Source organism: Dasypus novemcinctus, chromosome 18 (assembly GCF_030445035.2).
Source record: "Dasypus novemcinctus isolate mDasNov1 chromosome 18, mDasNov1.1.hap2, whole genome shotgun sequence".
NCBI classification, from domain to species: Eukaryota; Metazoa; Chordata; class Mammalia; order Cingulata; family Dasypodidae; genus Dasypus; species Dasypus novemcinctus.
Window position 1 is genome coordinate 35515469 of NC_080690.1, and position 19031 is coordinate 35534499.

Genomic DNA, 19031 nt, shown 5'->3' on the forward strand with positions numbered 1-19031 from the left:
GCGAAGCCGGCGACGAAGGGGTCGCCCGGAGAAGCAGGCGACGAACTGGGGACAAGGGAGGCCAGGCCCTTGTCGGGGGCTCTCAGGACTGGAGGGCGCACGGCAGAAGAACTACCGCGGAGACAAGGTAAACACGCAGGTCCACTTTATTGAGGGAGAGGCAACAGTTTTATGGGGGCTGGGGAAGGCTGATTGGTCGAAGCCACGCCCTGTTCTGATTGGTTGCCGGAGAAAGGTCAGTGGGCGGTACTGGACGGGGGATGGGTGGTGATTAGGGATTGGCTGTTGCTGTTGCTGGGGGAAGTGGCAGGGTTTAGTGACTGGTGGCTGCTGTTGCTGGGGTAGAGGGCAGACTGGAGTTTCCCGCCCACGCCTGGCTGTTGCTCCTGTTGGGGGGAGGGAAAAGGGCAGACTGGATTTTTCCGCCCTGCGCCTGCGCAGGGAGAAGGAAGAAGAAGGGTGCCGCCCCACAAGGCATCGTGTGGCGCCATCCGGGAGGAGGGGCGGCCGCGGAAGAATGGCTGCCGAGAAGGGGAGACCCGAGGGCACTCTGCGCCCATGCCGAGCTCCCTTCAGGGGTGGCGGTGGGCCCGATCAACCACCCTATTATGGGGGCAGCGGCTTGGCCTGCCGCGGCTGCTCCCCCTTCAGCCCGAGGGTGACCGCAGGGTGCTGGGATGGATTTTCAGGGTTGTCCCCAGTTGGGGTGAGGAGGCCGGGCTTTTGAAACCCCTCCCTCATCTGCCAGCATTTAGATGCAGGCGTCCCTGGGGAAGGACTTGACCTTGACAACTGAGAAACTGCAACAGCCAATGCTCCTAGCAGCTGGGGAAGGAGGGCTTTAGTCCTGAGGGGGGCTCTGGGCAGTGCACCCGCTCATCCACCACCAATACCAGTGCCTGCTCTGCTGACATCCCAAGGCTGGGGAGAGAATCGACTGAGGCTTTGAGTTTAAAGGAGCCTTTCCAATTCTAAAGAGTTTCCCCATGTGAGATAATTGACCATTTGTATTAGACACTCACCACCAACAAACGGAAATACAAATAGATGATGCTTCAAGGTCGGCCAGGATTTTGTAACTCTCTTCCTCCTTGAAGAGTAGGAAGAAAGTACCAGCATCCTATGGGAAAGCTACCCCAAACATTCAGTTCAGGGAGATCCCTACGGGGTCCAAATCGATCTGACCTGGCGATTTCTCTGAGTGTCCAGTTAGTAATGATGAATGGAAGGATGACAGTAAATTGTTAGTGCACCTCTGATGGTCTGAAATTAACAGAGACCTGGCATATGTGAGGAAGGTGAGAGCCAAGGTCATTTTCAGGGTGGGGTTGAGGTAAATGTACTCTGGATGATCATCCATGCTGGGGCCCCCATCTGTTTGATGACATTAAACCTTAAAAGAAAAACCACTGCTGTTTGAACCTAAAGCTGAGGCTGTGGTGCAACTTCGGAGATACGAATTCTTTAGCCAAGAAGCTGCGGGCACTATAAAAACTCTGCCAGAACCAAGGACATCTATGTCTTCATGACGCTGTCAACTGTTTTATAGATTTCTAGTGTTTTATGGATGTCAAATGTGACCCAAATTCTTATTTCCTTCTCATTGAACTTGGCAACCAATAATGGAATTACTTTGGCTGGGAAGTGGGGAGATGGGGAGCACCTCAATTCTAGAGCTGACTGACTCCCAATAGGGTCCAGTGTTTTCCACGATGGGATTGGGGGATGGATGGGTGTTGCAAGATGATCTTTTGGTATACTTTAAAAAAACATGAGAACTTCTGTTTACTTTTTATCTGTTTTTTAAATTTATATTTTGTATTTATTTATACTGTATGTATTTATACTATAGTACCTGCCAGTGATTTATAAACAAGCAATCACCCCTACATTTGGGGCGCATGCTTGAAAATTTTTTTACTAATATTAATAAACACCCTTCTGGAAGGTCACTGCCTCCTCTTCAAGGGTGTCCTCTCCCCTGAACACTGCATGTGGGCCCACATTTCTACAAACCATTTTAGGGGGTTCAGAGAGTCCTTAAAGCCTACCTGTGGATCCTAGGGAAAGATTTCTTGGTCCCTAGTTTCCTCTTTCAGAGGTTATTCTAGCATGTTTTTGGGCCATTCCAGCATCTGGTCACCCAGCAGGACCCTCAGGTAAGGATCCTGTCAGTAGCTGGTACAAGGCATCACGTGTTCCCAGTCCTACTAGCTGGAAACTTCCTGAGCCAAAAGTAACGGAACCCAAATAACGGGCCATCTCCTATCACCCACCTCCACAGGACAGACCCTGTCAGCACAGCCCTTTCTTTCTAGCCCTCCTTGTTCACATTTGGGTATGAGCATACACATGCAAACTGATTATGCATTTTTCATTACTGCTTTAGTTTCCTGGGCTGCTCAAGCAAATACTATACAGTGGGTCTGGTAAAACAATGGGACTTTATTAGCACATGGTTTAGAGGCCGGGAAAATGTCCAAATCAAGGCATCATCAAGGCAATGCTTTCTCCTCAAAGACACATTGATACAGCTTCAAAGCACAGTCTTGTAGAAAATTTGGAAACAGAGAAATGTATAAATGAGAAAAATTAAAACACCCATAATCTCATCCTCCAGAGATTACTATTGTTCTCATTTTGGCACATGGCCTTGCAAAGAAAAAAATGTTTTTAATATTGATTAAAGGGAGTCCAGCCTTCTGAATTTGTCTTGAAACTGGTATGTTGTATTTTAAAATTTGCTCTTAATTCCCACTCTTTTATTGATTAAAAAAAAAGTTTCTTCTTGACCAGGAATGAGAAAGATAATCACACTTTAGTATATTTAGCCAAAAATAAATTAACTAATATATAAATAGTGAGGCTTCTAGGATCTCAAATTCAAGAGCAGAAATTTCAGCTCTGTCTCATTTACATGCGTTTGATTTCATCTCCAGTTTCAATGAAACATCTCCATCCCTTGATCCTTTATCCTCTTTTTCCTTTTCCGACCTTTTTCTCCCCTTCCTTATTCATTCCCTTTTCCAGCTAAGGCTTTTTGAGTGCCTCCTCTGTACCAGTCCCTGTTCTCAGGGCAAAGGGAAAATGTGGAAGCAAAGTGACTGGACCCTGCCTTGGAATTCACAGTCTCCTCCCAATTCCCTTCAGCTTTTCATCTCTTTCTTTTTTTGTTCTAAATCACTCTCTCATCTACATCCTACATGTAGGCGTCAATGTTTTCCTTTGTAACTTACACTTCTAAAACATCCACACATACTGGTGCCTTCTCTGATGGCCAGTGTTCTGTAAACCGGCAGATCCTTGAAAAAGCCCTCTCTGCTGAATTTATGGATGGCTGAATTTATGGATTTTTATTTCATAAAAAATGATTAATGCTAATTAACATTTTAACTTCAGGCCATTTAATGGCACCCGACAAAGGGGTCAAGTGAAACTCATGGGTGTCATATGTCAAATGTCACAGTTATGGGATGGGGCTGAACAGTTGCTAAGAATCAGATGAAGAGAGTGTGTGAGGGAACTGCAGACAGAACTTCTGCACCCATCGCAGAGCACTGTGTCCCCCGGGCCACAGTCAGAGGGATACCACCTACACCCCCAATGAGAAATACTGTGCTCTCGTCTGAATGCATGTTTGGGAGGTGGTTTCCTTCTGCCTCACATGCCTGCAACTAAAGAAACCCACTGCATGTCTAGAGATAAAGACTTAACTTCCTGAACTTGCCATCCACATCCCTGCTCATCCTAGAACTTGCTTTCTACCTTGTTCCTTTGATGTCTCTTAGATGATAATTTCAGTGTCCGTCACCTTCATATCCTCATTTCCCTTCTTCACCCCAATCCAGGCTCAACCTCTGCTTCTCACCCACTTAATTCCTTCCCCTCTCTTCCTCTTTGCCCCTCCTCACTCCACCCAACACTTAGGAACCCACTTCTGAGGGCAGTCGCACCCACTGTTCTGCATCAGCCTCACAGATGGGGGCTAAACACCAACCACCACCCAGTCACAACCAGCCACCACCAAAAAATCAAGCAGTAAGTGGCACTGAAAGCCAATGAGTTTCAGGAATGGAAGGTTGGGGTCCTCCTGGGAGGATTACACAAGATAGTATCTACCATGTGCAGGATATGGGTCCCTAAAAGATGGGGACTGGAGATAATAGCTGGAAATGGAAAGGAACACACTCTTGGATGAGGGTGGAGCTCCTTTCCCATGGAGGAGAAAGTGATGTAGCTAAGTGATGCTTCAGTCAGAGAGCAACACCACCTGTCTAGCTCCCAGTGTCTGGGAAGTGATTCCTTGCTGATGGAACTGGGACCTCTCAGTGAGTTGGCACATGGGTACTTGGGAATCTATATCACCATCACAGCGGGGACATGGATGGCAAGTTGAGGCTGTTTTCCATTTCCTCTGGGAGCCCAACTTCAGTGGAGAAGGATAATACAGTAATAGCCAACACGAAATGAGCATACATACATGCCAGTCCCCAAACCGAGCAGTGGGGGAAGACATAAATAGTGGGTAGCAATAAAAAGCTTCCCTTTCAATAATGTATATTTAAGAATCTAAAAGTGAGCCTATTTAAGGAAAAATATCAAGTGAAAAATAGTCCTGGCTAGGATGTAGCCTTAATCTTGAAGGTAAAATGAAAAAATCACGGAGCCTGGTAGGCACTGAATCTACATAGCAGGCCTCAGTAAATGATGCCAGTGGGGGTGTTTGAGGAGCAATATGGAAAAACGAGGTGTCTGTCAATATACAAAATAAAAATCTCCACTGTTAAGTCCCATGGTCGGCAGCTACTCTGACCTTGTGTCAATGTCAATGGCTGTTGTCACCAGTTGATGGGTCTCCCGTTTGGTACTCAGAGACTCTCTTTATGCACTTAAAAGGCATCATTAGGACCAAGCGGCTATTAAGGCAGTCTTGCTGTTCGGAATGGTTTTCTGGAGCAAATGCAGAGGAAATGCGTTGCGGGTTGAAGTCATTAGCAGCGACCACAAGAGGACTGACTGTGGGCAATTGTGCCATTAATCATGATAAGGGGACGTGTGAGCGATTAATAAAGTCCGCTTGGTGAGGCTTCTCCCTAAATGGGCACCTGAGTGGATGACCCCATGTCTTTGCTCTAGGTAAATGGGACATGTGTGTGCGGTGACATCGCCTCAGTATAATGAGTGGGTGGAACACAACAGTGATTCCAGGAAGTGCTGGGAAGGCAAGCCTCGGACAGGGACAGCTGGGATACAGTTTAAGGAGAGCAGTTGCAGCTAACATTTTATATAATGCTAACTAAGATCAGGCACAATTCTAATGCTTTGACACTCACTACAGGTAACATTTTAGAGATGAGGAAACCGAGGTCCAGAGTAGGTGCTCCAATTGTCTAAGGTTACACAGCTAATAAATGACAGGGCTGGGGTTCAAACCCAGGCTGTCTGGTTTCAGAGGCTGTGCTCTTACCAGTTTGTTAAACAGTTTGGCCAGAAAATGGATGTACTTCCCCTCCTTCTGCCTCCACTTGGGCTATAACATGAACTTTGGAGTCAAGCAGACCTGGGTTTGAGCCCAACTCTTCCACTTGCTGGCTATTGGATTTCACATACTTAAGACTCAGTTTCCTCATTTATAATGTAGAGAGTCTTTCTGAACATTAATGGAAATTATCTAAAGTGTAAATAAAATAGGTAAAACTGGAATAAATGTCTCCGTCCTCTTCTTCCACACTGAGGTGATAGCTACTGTGATTGCCAGGCCAGGGCACTCATGGGGGAATGGATGGGCAGCAGGATGGCTGCCCCGACCAGAACCTCTAGGGCTGGGGGCCTGCCAGAACCATCGACCAGCGAGCCAGCACCCACTTTTCTGCTTGCTTGTCCATTTTGGGTTCTGGGTTAAGAGTCTCAGTCTCTGCAGGTTGAGTGGGAGAGTAAAGTTTGGAAGCATAGTCAATACTGTAGCTTCACCTGTGACCCCAGTTCTGGGAAATGGGTTTACAGATTCTTTCCTACTCCTGGCACTGAGAGTTAGAGTCTAATTCTCCTCGTTTTGAATCTGGGCAGGGTCAGCGACGTGCTTGACCAATAGGATACAGTTGAAGTGACATCCAGACTCCTGAAGCCCTACAGCTTCCACCCTGGACTCTTGGAACACTTGCTCTTGGAACGTAGCTGCCATTATATGAAGAGTCTCAAGCAGTCCTTTGACAGCCCTGTAGGGGGTGGAACCAGGCTTCTCCTTGGAACTGGGTCCTCCAATGCCAGTCGAGCTGTCCCAACTAATACCACATGGAGCGGAAGCAAACCAGTGGCATTGAGCCCAAGTTGCAGATCCATAAACAAAACAAATGATTGCCTTTGTGTTAAGCAATAGTTTTGTTTTGTTTTGTTTTGTTTTGTTTTTGGGGGGTGGTGACTTTTCCACAGTCATATCACTGGAACACTGAGAAACACTTCCTAAGGAACTCTACCTCTGCCCCAAGCCACCTCTGCCCTGGAGTTGCCCTAGGGGCAACTTTGTTGGCAAACATGCCTAGGATCTCCTGTGTGGTGGAATCTGCCCCAGGACTCCATCTTATGTGCAGGCAGCTGGGATACAGCATGGACATGTCTTTCTCAGCTGGATATTAGCCCTGGATGTGCAGGATTATATTGGTCTCCTGTCTCTTTCATAAACCATGTGGTAAATGTGAATATCAGACCTCATTTTACCATGAGGAAAATACGGAATGCACAGATCTAAGAGAGAAGCCACAAGCTTTAGACTTTCAGCTAACACACAGATACACATCTTCTAGAATATGCTGAAGCTAGATAGATAAACAACCTGGTTGTAGTTCACTGCTTCTCAACCTTGCCTTCAGGTTGGAATCACTTGGGAGCATTGAAAAATACTGCTGCCTGGGGCCCATCCCTAGAGGTTCTGATTTAATTGGTTTGGGGTCCAGCCCGGGTATTGGATTTTAACAAAAAAACCTCCCTGGCTGGCTTTATGTGCCTCCAGAGTCGAGAACTACTGCCCTGGACTCATCATCATTGTCGTTATTTGCCTCATTGTTCGAGGGTAGGTTTCGTGAGACTTTAGATAAAGCCAGGTTGGGATTTGGAGACAATCCCAGGCAATGAGGGAAGCCATCAGTCTTTGATGACCCCATAAATAATAGTCACACTTTACATTAATATAGATCAAGTTGTCAAAGAGTAAAATGTATGCCACTGGCAATGTGAGCTGGTCATGGCATAAGTAACACCAAATATCAATGACACAAATCATTCCCTTTTCAAATCTCGTTCAATTCTTCTGCTTACACAAAGGGAACTGGTGTGAGTTTGTCTATAACATCTCTCCAACTCTTGGCAAAAATCAGGGAGATGGTTTGCCACTGACCAAAAGTCAAGTAACACTGACGGAAATCTTTGTCCCCATAGAAGCCAGGTGGGAGAACTACAGAACTTACGAGAGAGCCACATGGTCTGTGATGATTCCCAGACTGCCATGTGGAAGCTGAGTCTCAAAGATATTTGGTAACTTGTCCAAGGAGTCAGGTCACTGCTCCCCTGCCCCTCCCCTACCAGCTTGACTCTTGGTGAAGAAAGTTGTGCTTTCTAGGGATCCTCAGCCATGGCACCCTAGTGTTACAGTGGACTCTATTTTTCTTGTCCTTGCAGTATGCTGATCCCTGCGAAGGGCAGATCAGGCCCATTTAGGGAGCAGGTATGCAGGGTAGGAGAAAGAATGAACTGTGGAGAAAGGTAAGGCTTGCTGTTTGAAGAGGGAGTTACTGGTTCCCAAAAAGAAAGAACTTTCTAATTCTGAGACTGCCCCAGAGTGTCAGGAGTCAGCAACAGTTGCAACCCTCCCCGCCCCCCCCCCCCAGTCCTTTATTTACTCAAGGTGATGTTTCTCCTTCCCGGTGATGGCTTTCCTCACGCTCATGTGTGGGGACAGGACACTGAGGTACAGGGGCCTCCTAAGACGCGTCTAATTCTGGACTCCCGAATTGTTCCCATACATCTGGGAGAGAAGGGCAAGGCAGTCTCCGAGGTCTCCTCCTTCCCCCTCCAATACTAACAAGCTTTTGAGCTTTAGGATGAACAGGGAGGGGAGGGGAGGGGAAGGGAGACGAGAGGAGGGGAGGGGAGGAGGTGCTTGTTTAAAAGGAAGATCTCCCATCCCACCCCATGCAGACCCCCAGGGGATTCTTTAGTACTCATGGTGGACTTAGGGTCTGGCCACTTGAGGGTCAGCCACAACCCAGCTTTGGTGTCCATCAGACCATGGGGGGGGCGGGCTTATTAAAAAGGAAGATCTCCCACCCCACCCCATGTGGACCCCCCGGGTGATTCTTTGGCTATCAGTTGATTCTGATGGTGGACATCCATGTGTCAAACCCTGACCAGGGGTATTTCAGAGAATCATGTCCTAGGGAAATCTGTGCAATGGGAAAGGCAGGGGGATGGTGTCCTCAAGGTCATGGGGGCAAGTCCACGGTGTCCCAGAAAGTCCTTCCCCATTGGACATTCATGAGAAGGAACAAGAGGAACCTGGAATTCCAGAGGCATGAGATAACAAATTCATAGCCATTTAGAAGCTCAGAAACAAGACTTATTAATAAAGGAATACAAGAATCTTAAAATAATAGAATGCATTAGCAGTAGAGCAGAGAAGTTAAGAATCAGCCATACTAAAGAGTCTGAATTCTTGACTCATTAGGTGGATAACTGGTATCAAGTTACTTAACCTCTCTGAGTCTGTTTCCACAATCATTAGATGAGTATACTAGTAAGTATGATATAAGATTTCCCAGGCCTGATGTGACATACAAATGAGTTAGTGCATTTAAAGGACATGGTATGGTTGTCTGGTACATAGTTAGGGACCCAGAAGCTGTTATTATGAGCATGGTCCTAGACTCTGGAGCTAGAAGCTATCATACATCTCATGTAGTGAATTCAGTGGCCATCTAGTGTGACTCCAGGCAGGAAGGAATCAATAAGGAAAGAAGACACTGGGCGTGGTATGGCTCCCCTCATCTAGCATCCCCTCCCGTCCAGATACCTGGTTGCTCCTCAGAGAGGGCAGGGACATTTTAGCCATTGAGGGGAGTTTTGAGCTTCAGGTCCTACAGGCTCATTGAACCTGAGAATGTCCACCTTCTGCTTTGATTGACACCCACTTTGCACAGCTCCTGGGCTGGCTGAGTGTGGGCACCAGCAGGCTCAGCCGAGGAGAGCAGGGCTACAGCCTCCCTTCCCTTGCTCTCGTTTTTAATCAAAACAGTATTTGAAATATGATTCTAGGAGATTATATTGGGAGCTTTGCAGGAGGCCCTTGATGGGGGCAGAGATGGTGGGAACAGATTTTCACTGGGGGCTGGAGTCTAAGGATAATCACAGGCTCAGGCCATTCTCAGGCTCTTTGCCTGCACCCCTGGAGCTTCATCTCGGCTGTGGAAGAGACAGGGGACACCAGGGATGGAGAACTTGGTTATTTTGCAGCTTCCCCAGAGAAGGGAAGGGGCTTGACCATAGCCACGTAAGCAGGTAGTAATGGCATTGAGACGGTAAATCCAGCATGGAGGGTTCTGGCTTTCTCTTCTCTGCCCTTCTCACACCCCGCATCTCTAAGCAACTTGGCTTAGGTCTTTGAGACAACTGTGGGCTCCAAGCTTCTGCTCTGCATTGGGAGAAGTGGGGAAGAACCAAGTTTCCCAGGCAGGAGATGGTTCCTGGTTCCTGGAGCTGGAGAGACAGTCTGCTAAGGTTCCAGAGTGGGAAGATGGGCAGAAGAGGAGGCCCCCTTTTGCAAGGCTTGCTGTTCCTCTCATGGCTAAGGGAGACAGTGTGAAGGTGAGACCAAACCCCCTGAACTCCTGTTATCTGGATCCTGGTCTCTGCTCACCACATGACCTCAGGTTTAGGTAGGTTCCTTCTCTCTAGGCCTTGGTTTCCCATCTGCGCCAAGTGATGACTCACTGGGGCGCCCCCCTCTCCAAGATGCTAGCTGAAGCAGCACCCCCAACTTGAGGCCCTGGGAAGACTACCCCTGAGGGGTCTACCTGCCCCTCAGAAGGGGGTGGGGTTGAGGGCGCCTTGAAAGAAACCTCCAGCTAAAGCTCTTTATTACAAACGTTAATCCCCCAAAGCCGACTGGAAATAATGTTTATCTTTTCACAGTTTAATTTCCCAGACCCTAAGCCTCAGGTCAGCGAGGGCGGCTGGAAGGTCCCCTGGGAGAGTGGGGGTGGGAGCAGCTGTTGCTTGGAAGCCAAAGGAAAGCAGGGAGCAGCTCTCCCAGAGGAAAGGGAGGTGGGTGAGCAGACACCCAGAAGGGGCATTGGGTTGGAGTGGAAAGCTGGGGTCCCTCTCCACTGATTCCATGTGACCCTGAGCCTGTCCCCTGCCTTCCCATTGGGTATCGATTTCCTCATCTGGAGAAGTTTGTATTTTTGCAATTCATGATCTCTAATGCCCCTTCCCCCTTCAATCATTGATAATTCTTTAGAAAGGAAGATAGGGTGGGACCGAGAAGGGATGTTGTCCCGCCTGTTCCCCTCAGCTTTTCCAACCTCCACAGGTCCCTCTATCCCACCCCCAGTAGCCTCCAAGGGTCTTGAAATCTCTTCTGGAGGACAGAGATCCTTCCTTCCAAGTTTTCAGTGAGTGGAGAAGGTCTGGCGCCCATGTTGGTCTGGAAGACCGCCCAGCCAGGCCCCCCACGCCAGGCAGGAGCCCAGCAAGGCAGATACAGCTGCGCGGGAATGCAGTCCTTCCGTGCACATCGCAGCTCTACTCCCTCTGGCCTTCCCAGGGAGCTCCCTCTAGGGCCTGCCCTCCCCCCACTAGGCTCCTTCCCCTTCCCGCTGGCCACTCCCTGGCTAAAGCTGAAGCCTGCCAGCGCACCCCAACGCAAGCAGCCCTAAGAAGCCGCATCTGCTGGGCACATTTTGTACCTCTCAGCTAAAGAGGCAAGTCGCCCATCCTACCCTGCCCCACCACTGCACCCCAGGGGGCCAAATCCCCTCTTGTGCCAGAAGTGTTTGGGCACACTTTTGATTCAACAGAAAGAATGCCGAGCCCCCTCTCCCCTCTTCCTGCCCCAGACAACTGCCCGACTTGGCCATTTAGACCATCCGAGGGGACGGCACTGAGCTCCCAGGGGCGAGTTGATCTCCATCGCCCCCCACCCGACCCGACCGGCAAACCTATTACTCAAGTACAAACCCAGAAATAAATTCAGCTTCCAAACAAATATCCTTACTTCTCCCCCTAGCTCTGCTCCCAACAGCTGCTGCTCCCGCTGCCCGCCTTCAACCCCCACGAAATCAGTGGAAGCAGCAATCTGGCCCGGAGTGGGTGCCGCAGCGTTTGGGCCACCCAACTGCAGGCGCCGTGGCCTTGTCGGTGTTGCTTCTTGCGGCTGAAAGGGACTGGGATCTGGAGCTGCCCCTGCAATGCCGCACAACCCCTGCGTGCCAACCCCCACCCGACCTCTCCAATCACCCCCCGCACAGATGGGCCACACAGCTGGAGTTCAATTTGGCTATTTTTAAGGACACAAAGGGGTGGGGAAGAGAGGCCGCACGTGGCCCTTGAGGGCCAATGCAGCCGCTAGCGAGGAAGTTAGGGAGTGAGCGGGCGGGGGTGAGCGGGAGCACGGCAAGCCTCAGACCTGGATTCAAGAGGAGGGAGGGAGACTGGGTCGCGCCGGTGCGCGGGGCGAACGGCCCCGCCTTCCCCCCCTCCCCGCGCATTCCCGGGTGCCAGCCACCTCCGTCGGCTCTGACAAGGTGCACGTCTGCCCGCCAGCCCCAGCTCCGCGTGCAGGGGCGGCCACCAGGAGGGCTTCTGGGTTTCCGCCTGTCTCGTAGCCAAGTGAATGCCTCAGTTCCTGGGGAGGTCTGGCCGCGTCTTAGCGTGGAGGTGAGTTAGAAAAGTGGAGCTCATTTCCGAGATTCTTCTGCACATCGCACCATGGCGCTAACCTGCTGAGAGAGGAAAGGTTGATTTAAAATCCGAAGGTTGCTCTGTGCCCAGTCCTGGGAAATCAGAGTGTCGGGTGTGTCTCTCCTGAAGGGAAACAACGGTCTAGAGGAAACTGGTTTACTGGGGGAAATATTTGGACCCCTTTATACGTAAATTCTAAAACATTATAACCCAATATACTCAGCTGGTAGTTACTGATGAGAAACTAAGGCAAAGAGCAGAATCTGACAGTCCTTGCTTCAGGGAACCTGATGCTTGGGCAGTCTCTTTAGGGGATGACATTCCCTTCCACCAGGTTCCTTAGCACAGGGAAAGAACCAGTCAGGGCATGGGGACACTGATTTCCCTGCTTGAGGTGAGCCCCAGGGGGTAAGGGCTCTCCAGGACAGCACCAACTCTGGGCTTCCAAGGGGACTGAATGCAGGGGCAGGTCTACACTCCCCAGTGTCTTTATGGGCCTTCCCCCACCCCTCCCCGTGTGTGTGCGCGCCTGGCTCACCCCCTCAGCCGTCTAGGAAAGTCCTGCTGCCTGCCTAGTACTCACAATTGCCTGGTACAAGCATCTGGCAGGGTGTGGGCCTCTTTGAAGGGCAGGCAGGGAAGCCAGCCATCTCCCTCACAGGGGAGAGGTGGTGTAGATTGCCCATCGCTTCCATGACTTTCTAAGTGATCCTAGGTAAATGTCTGTCCCCTCGCTGAGCTTACTGCTTTTATTTGGCTTTAAAATGAGGGAGAACTGGAACCTTTATCGCCAAGCTTCATGTGACTCTGTGATTCTATGTTTCAAGGAGTTTTGTGGAACAATATTGTGCTAGGAAAGAGACCAAAGGTCTGAAGTCGGGTAGTGGCCGGGCAGGGTGGGTGGGGGTTGTCTTTTGGACACACTCTCAGCGCCCTTGGGGCCCACTACCTTCTGCTCCGGAAAGGTACTGGCACTGCACTGCAGGCTCCCTCCGCCGCCGGCACGGCACAAAGTTCAGCGTCAGCCCCTGCAGAGCAAACGTGGGGTTTCCAAAAGCTTTGGCTACGCGGGAAGACTCGTCGCATGAGGAGTCTCTGGGGACCGTGGGGCGCCCTCCCGAGCCTGGAGGCTGCCCGGGAATCAGGTGGCACTCAGGACTTCGTGGCTGGGGCCGGTTTGGGGGTGCACCTTCAACGGCGCTCGCCGCAGTATGCGCCAGAGACCAGATGCGCGGTTTCTCGCTGCACGCGTAGTGCACGGTGAGCGCGGGAGCCCCTAGCTGCGCCCCGAGGAAGTCAGCTTCTCCCAGCCCCGCGGGCTCATTGAAGGAGAAGCGGGGCATCACTAGGCCGCACTCCCTACGCTCTAGCCGACCCTCTTGAGCTGTGACGCAGGATGCGGGCAGCGCCTGCGCGCCCTTAGGAAACTCCACCAGCCTGTCCGCAGCGGTGGCCCCTGCCTCCACTTCCTCGGCCTCCTCCTCCTCCTCCTCCTCTTCTTCCAGGTCTTCCAGGTCACTCAGCCGGAGCCCCCGGGCCTCCTGGCTAACAGTAATGTCTGCAGGAAATGAGCGAGTGAGAAAAGCCCAAGGCCCCAAGGGAAATCCCCGGGAGTGCCCAGCCCAGGGAAGCTTTTAGCAAGATGGGCCCTGTGCTCAGGGCATTCTGGGTGTAATTCACCCGGCCTTCCACACCAGCCTTCCCACTGGCGCTTGGGCTAGCTACACGTGCCCTGGGGAAGAATTCCCGACCCCAGCCCTGCCCCCACCCCGTCACCTACTCCTCCTCTCTCCAGCAGCGCCAGGCCAAGGAAACGCCAGTTTGCGCTGCCTGAGACCTGGGTCTCCGTTTTGCAACTGTAAAAAAAAAAATTAAAAATGGGGGTGGTGGTGGTGGCAGACGTTTTCCAATTTAATTGCCCACGGGTGGCTGGGGTTATTTAATTCAACAAATATTGAGAGTCAGATACATGCCAGACACCAAGTAGGCATTGAGTTATTAGGTTTTTAGGGGACACACCAGTGCCCAAGATGCCTTCCAGTGGCGCCATGTTCTAGAGAGGGTAAAGGAGTATGTAAACTTTCTCATGGTGACAGGAGGCAGAGGAAATGCAATAGAAGGATGTGATGGATAATAGCTGGGGAGTTACTTTGGCTTGGGTGGTGACAATTTAAAGTCGAGAAGAAGGTTCTATAGGGAATTCCAGGCCGAGGTAAAAGCGCAGGCAAAGGCCCCGCGGCGTTTAGGGGAAGCAAAATGGAAGCGGAAGCCAGAGACTTGCCTTCCGGCAAAAGTACCCGAAAGGGTGGCTGCGCAGGACAAACCTAACTGCTTCAGAGCTTGTAAAACGCCTTCGGTGGTACCTTTGGCGTCGCCGTTTAGGCATCCCAGAGGTTCTTCTGCTCCGCCCCCCACTTTCCTCTCCTCCCCGCCTTTGTTCTTGGGCGCCCACGTCATCTTGTTCTCCTTCTTGAGGCGCCGGCGCGCGTTGGCGAACCAGGTGGACACCTGGGTGAGGGTCATCTTGGTGATGATGGCCAGCATGATCTTCTCGCCTTTGGTGGGGTAGGGGTTCTTGCGGTGCTCGTTGAGCCAGGCCTTGAGGGTGCTGGTGGTCTCCCGGGTGGCGTTCTTCCGGCGTCCAGCGCTGCTCAGCTCCACCGCGCCGTACCTAGGGGGAGGGGGTGGGGCGAGACCGACTTCCAGTTCCGGGACTGAGAATCGGGGGCTGCAGGCAGGGGACAGTCTAGGGCCTGGACGAGGTTCTCCCCTCCTCGCTCCACCCCACTCCAACGGCCCGCGTGCCCTGCGGAGGAGCGGAGGAACCTGCTGTGCGGCCCGCTGCGTTTCCCCAGGCCTTACCGGTCATATTGGTATTGCCCCAGGGTGGCTTCGTAGGAATAATAGGTTCTTGGTTGCGCCAGGCCTGGGGTAAAGCTCCCCGCAGCCTCCTTAAAGTCATACTGTGGATTCTGGCGAGGAGAAAAGGAGAATTCAGGCCTACCTTTGGGAAGGAGGCGGGGCAGTGTATCTACTAAGGGTGTGCACTCTGGGGTCAAGTCTGATTCAAAATCCCGTACCACCAATCGCATTGGCTGTGACCTCAGGCACAGTGGTTTTACTACTCTGTGCCTCTATTTCCCCCTTGATAAAATGGGGATGATAATAATAGTACCTATAGACTGAAGGAAACCGTGCTGGTGAGCGCTTGGCAGATTCCCTGGTGCAAAATAAGCAGTAGTTAAATATTAGCTGCTGTTATTCCTGTGGCTGCTTCTGTCCGCCCTCCCCACCTCCACCCCCAGAAGGGGCACTTTCCAGTCTTACCGCCCCTTCCAGAACTATTCCCTGGCCCTTTGTATCTTTGTGACTTTGGGTGAGGTATGTGAACTCCTCAGCATCTCAGTTTCCTCATCTGTAAACTGAGAATAATGATGCCTGACTTACCCATCTCACATTATTAATAGAAGGCACAACCGTTTACTCAACAGAATGGAGTCTGCAAACTTGTACAATACTGTAAAGGTGTGTCTTTCCCTTGTACACGGCCTTGGGCATTTCCTTTCCGTGGAGTTATGCGTCCCTCCTAGATGTCCCTTGGAGATGTCACTGTATTTTACCCGCCACTGCCGCTAGTGCCCCCAGGCCCGGCGGGCTCTGCGCAGACCAGGCTCCACCCCGCGTACTCACCAGCGCCCCATACAGCGCGGGCGGCTCCGGAGCGTAGGGTAAGTAGCCGGGGTAGCTCTGGGCGGCTGTAGCGGCCGCGTAGGGGGCTCCGTAGATACCCAAGGCCGCGCCCAGCTCCGGCCGCGCGGTGCTCAGCAGCCGACTGTCATAGGGTGCACAGCAGAGGGCGGCCGCCCGGGTGGAGCCTGAGGTCACATCGGGGACCGAGCGCGGGGCCGATTCGCAGCAAGTAGCGCCGGAATTGGCAGACACGAGAAACTAGAGGGAGAGAGGGGCAGGGGACGTCAGAGCCCCGCGCCTCTGGCTGCTCGGGGCCAGCGGCAAGAAAGAAACTGCTAGGTCCCTCCTTTATTCAACACTAAATGTCACAGTGAGATGAGCATTGTGCTAGGTGCTGGGGTACGAATAATCCGAAGACAAAATTTATCCCTTATAGACATGCCCATGCGGTTGGTAAGGCTCCAGAGTTGCAGGGCGTTCAGATGATGTGAGCGTTCGGGTGATGAGAGCGTTCAGAAACCCGAATTAAAGGCGCCAAACCCCGCTGGTCCCCGCCCCACCCGGGGCCCCACCCCTCACCACCACAGACTCCTACAAGGGCAGAGCTAGAAGATGGCTATGGAGACCATCATCACAGTCGCCCGCGGGCGTGCTCCGATTTTAGGATCTGCCGTGGAGGACCAGAGAGAGCCAGACTTGTCCAAGATCACACCGTGGTCAGAGTTTGAGCTGGGACTAGACCCCAGGAAAATATACCTCACATTCTGGAGAGAAACCAGAGAACAGTGGTAGTAGCTCAGACTTTCCCCGAGAAGCTCGTGTCACTGCATAATAATCACCCTGGCTTGAAAAATCGAGACTACCAGAGGCAAAGTGTCCGGGCCCGGCCGTGGGAAGGGAGGAAGTGGACACAGGCCAACAAACGAACAACAACAACAAAAATGATGCGATGGACAGTGCTCTGGACTGGAAGTCTTCTTTCTGAGGCCTGCCCCAGACACCTCGGACATGTGTCCAAAGATGAGGAGGGTAACTGACTGGAAGATCTCTGGGATCCTATCCATCTCGCTGAACACGGGGTCAGGTGTGCCCAAGTTTCGGGTCATGCAGCGATTTTCCAGCACGCCCTCGAGGGCGGAACGTTCTGGGGCAGTGATTGGGGATCTTAAAGGGGGCTGTGGTACATCATTATGGTCCCTGGTTCTTCTGGCTTCCCCCGCGACCGTGCGGGAGGAGGGCGCTCAGGAGCAGGAGCGCGCACGGGGCACTGCCGCCACCCAGTCTACACCCCATCCCCCACGGAGGCGCTTCTTACCTGCGAAGCGCCGCTGTACGGGTGTCCAAAGTGCCGGAACGACATGGTGGTGGTCCCTGGCCCGCCTCCCTCTTCCCTTGCGAGTTCCCGCCTCAGCCTCGCGGTTCGCTGACCCCAGCTGTGAAGCGCCGCGGTTCCTTACACCGCCGTGGGTACCCAGCGCCGGCTCCTCTGTCCGCTTGGCGAGGCTGGAGGCAGAGCCGCGAGCAGCCGGGCTGCCGAGCCCTGTGCTCCGAAAGGCGCTCCTCCGGCCCGCGGGGTCCGGAAGACAGAGGGGCCCATGGATGGGCAGGGGAAGGGAGAGGGTGCGGGTTCCCAAAGGTGCGCGGTGGTGAGGCGAGGCGCAGCGCGGGGCTGTGCGACTCCCGAGGTGTCCCAGTCCAAGGTGGCCAGTGGCTCAATGTGACGTCACGGTAATCCCGGGCCGCCGGGCGGGACCCCGGGCCCCGCGGCCCCGGGCCTCCAAGCGAGCCAAGCGCAGCCAGCCCGCGCGCGCGCACACACACTCTCGCCCACAGTCACACTTGTTCCGGATGGTTGGGAGGTGGTGCAGCTGGTGAGGAACGTCCAAGACCCTCTCTGCTCGGCGCTGGATTCTACCCCTTTTCTCTTCAAGCACACGCGCGCACGCACAGACACAAAATCTCCAAATTACCCGGGAGAAGTGGGAGAAACGCCTCCCTCCGCACCGCGCAGGCCCTGGGCTCAGCGCGCTCACATCCTCCCCTGCGGCCCGGAGGAGGAGAGAGGCAAGCGGGGCAGCTAGGGAGAAGAGAAGAATACAAAAGAAGAGACAAGGGGAAAAAATAGGAGAAAAGTGGGGAGAAAGGCAAGAGGGAGAAGGAGGAGGGGATAGGAGAGAGATGAGTCTCAGCAACAGAGGCGCACGGGGGAGGAGGAGGGAACGCGGTGGGCGAAGCTGGGCGGAGGTTGAACACTGGCAGGTGGAGGAGAGCAGGGCTCAGGAGAGAAGACTCCAGCCCAGCGCCCCCGCCCTTCTCCTGTCGGAAAGTTTGTTGGCGCCAAAGCCCGGGTGCTCTTTGGAACAGCGTCGGTGGGTTCCACTGGCCCATCCGTCTTTGTCCTCAGGGATCGGGCTTCCCGCCTCAGTATCCCCAGGCCTCAGGCTGTACTCTAGGCCTGGAGGCCTGGCTTTTGCCCGGGACCTTGACCCCGGGGCTTCTCTGCAGCCGTCTGGCTCTCGAATTTGCCGAACGTGACCTCTCCAGGCCGAGGTTCGGGTCCCCTCGGACACGTCTTGGGAACCCAAGTCTGACCCTTGGCATCTTCAGGCCGCGGGCCGCGACCCTTGGACTTTTCCTCCAAAAGCGAGGCTTCGCTGCCTTACGCTCGCCGCCCGCAGAGTCGTGGAGAAGCTGGGGAGCCGGGAGAAAGGCGTCGGGGCCGAGCTGCAGCCGCTGCGCTCCGCTGGGGGTGGCGCTGGCGAGCCGCGGTGGAGCGCGCCGGGAGGGCAGCCCATTTCCTGCGCTCCGGCCGGGACGCCGGGCTGGGCACAGTGGTCTGAACCCCATTTCCTTCCCAGGGATCCTCAAAGGGGCACTGTTAGGAGGGGGATCTCGTTGATGCCCGGGAGGGGGCTACGTCCGCTAGGCCTGGATCCCCAAACAGGCGGCCACTAGCTTCCGAGCACGGCACATCCGAAGGCGCAAACCCCAGACTCAGAGCCGTCCTGCGGCCCTCCCACCCGCGCCGCCTGGGGGCGAAAGGAGCGGCCGGTCGGTCTGGCGCGGGAAGGTCTTCCGCGTTGCTGCCGGGATCCGGGTGGAAACTCACACCCGGCTTTCGGATTTGCAGGCCAGAAACCTCAAAGCTCCTCGCTTGTCACTCCAAGGGTCACCATACTTTACAGTTTACAAACACTGTCCCGGCTCTCGCTGCGCCTCCCCGGAGTTTTGGAGGCTGTTTGGAGGGCCCTGCCTTATTTTCTAGTTGAAATGCCGGAACGCGTGGCCCAGAAGATAGGAACAACTCAGATCCCTGCCCTGGCTTCTCGCGGGCTAGGCGAAAGCTTAGCGACCGGGGCAAGCTCTCGCCTCGAGTTTGCGTTGCGCAGAGG

General features: G+C 53.2%; 1 protein-coding gene across 5 annotated transcripts; it reads right to left on the reverse strand.

Annotated features, from left to right (window-relative positions):
- Positions 1–10109: 10109 nt before the first annotated feature.
- IRX6 (iroquois homeobox 6) lies at positions 10110–18619 on the reverse strand. 5 transcript variants are annotated; one of them, XR_002796211.3, is made up of 8 exons: positions 16955–18618; positions 15640–15897; positions 14812–14921; positions 14313–14620; positions 13139–13507; positions 12899–12977; positions 11774–11990; positions 11541–11674 (listed from the first exon to the last, which is right to left on the reverse strand). XR_002796211.3 is itself a non-coding variant. In XM_023587825.3 (7 exons), the coding sequence occupies exons 1-7, from the start codon at positions 16997–16999 to the stop codon at positions 11915–11917; spliced, it is 1242 nt and encodes a 413-aa protein (XP_023443593.1). In that variant the 5' UTR covers positions 17000–18619; the 3' UTR covers positions 11541–11914. The 5 variants fall into 5 exon arrangements, 4 of the variants coding, with proteins under 4 accessions (XP_012379355.1, XP_023443593.1, XP_012379356.1 ...); XM_023587825.3 differs by having other exon boundaries at positions 11541–11987; positions 16955–18619; XM_012523902.4 differs by having other exon boundaries at positions 11541–11990.
- Positions 18620–19031: the final 412 nt, after the last annotated feature.

Coding starts and splice junctions, on each gene's coding strand:
- IRX6 (XM_012523901.4), bottom strand. CDS start 16,999: ATGTCGTTCCGGCACTTTGGACACCCGTACAGCGGCGCTTCGCAG. Junction 15,898..16,954: donor CGTACAGCGGCGCTTCGCAG/GTAAGAAGCGCC, acceptor CTCTCCCTCTAG/TTTCTCGTGTCTGCCAATTC. Junction 13,508..14,312: donor CCTAAACGGCGACGCCAAAG/GTACCACCGAAG, acceptor CATTTCCTGCAG/ACATTACTGTTAGCCAGGAG.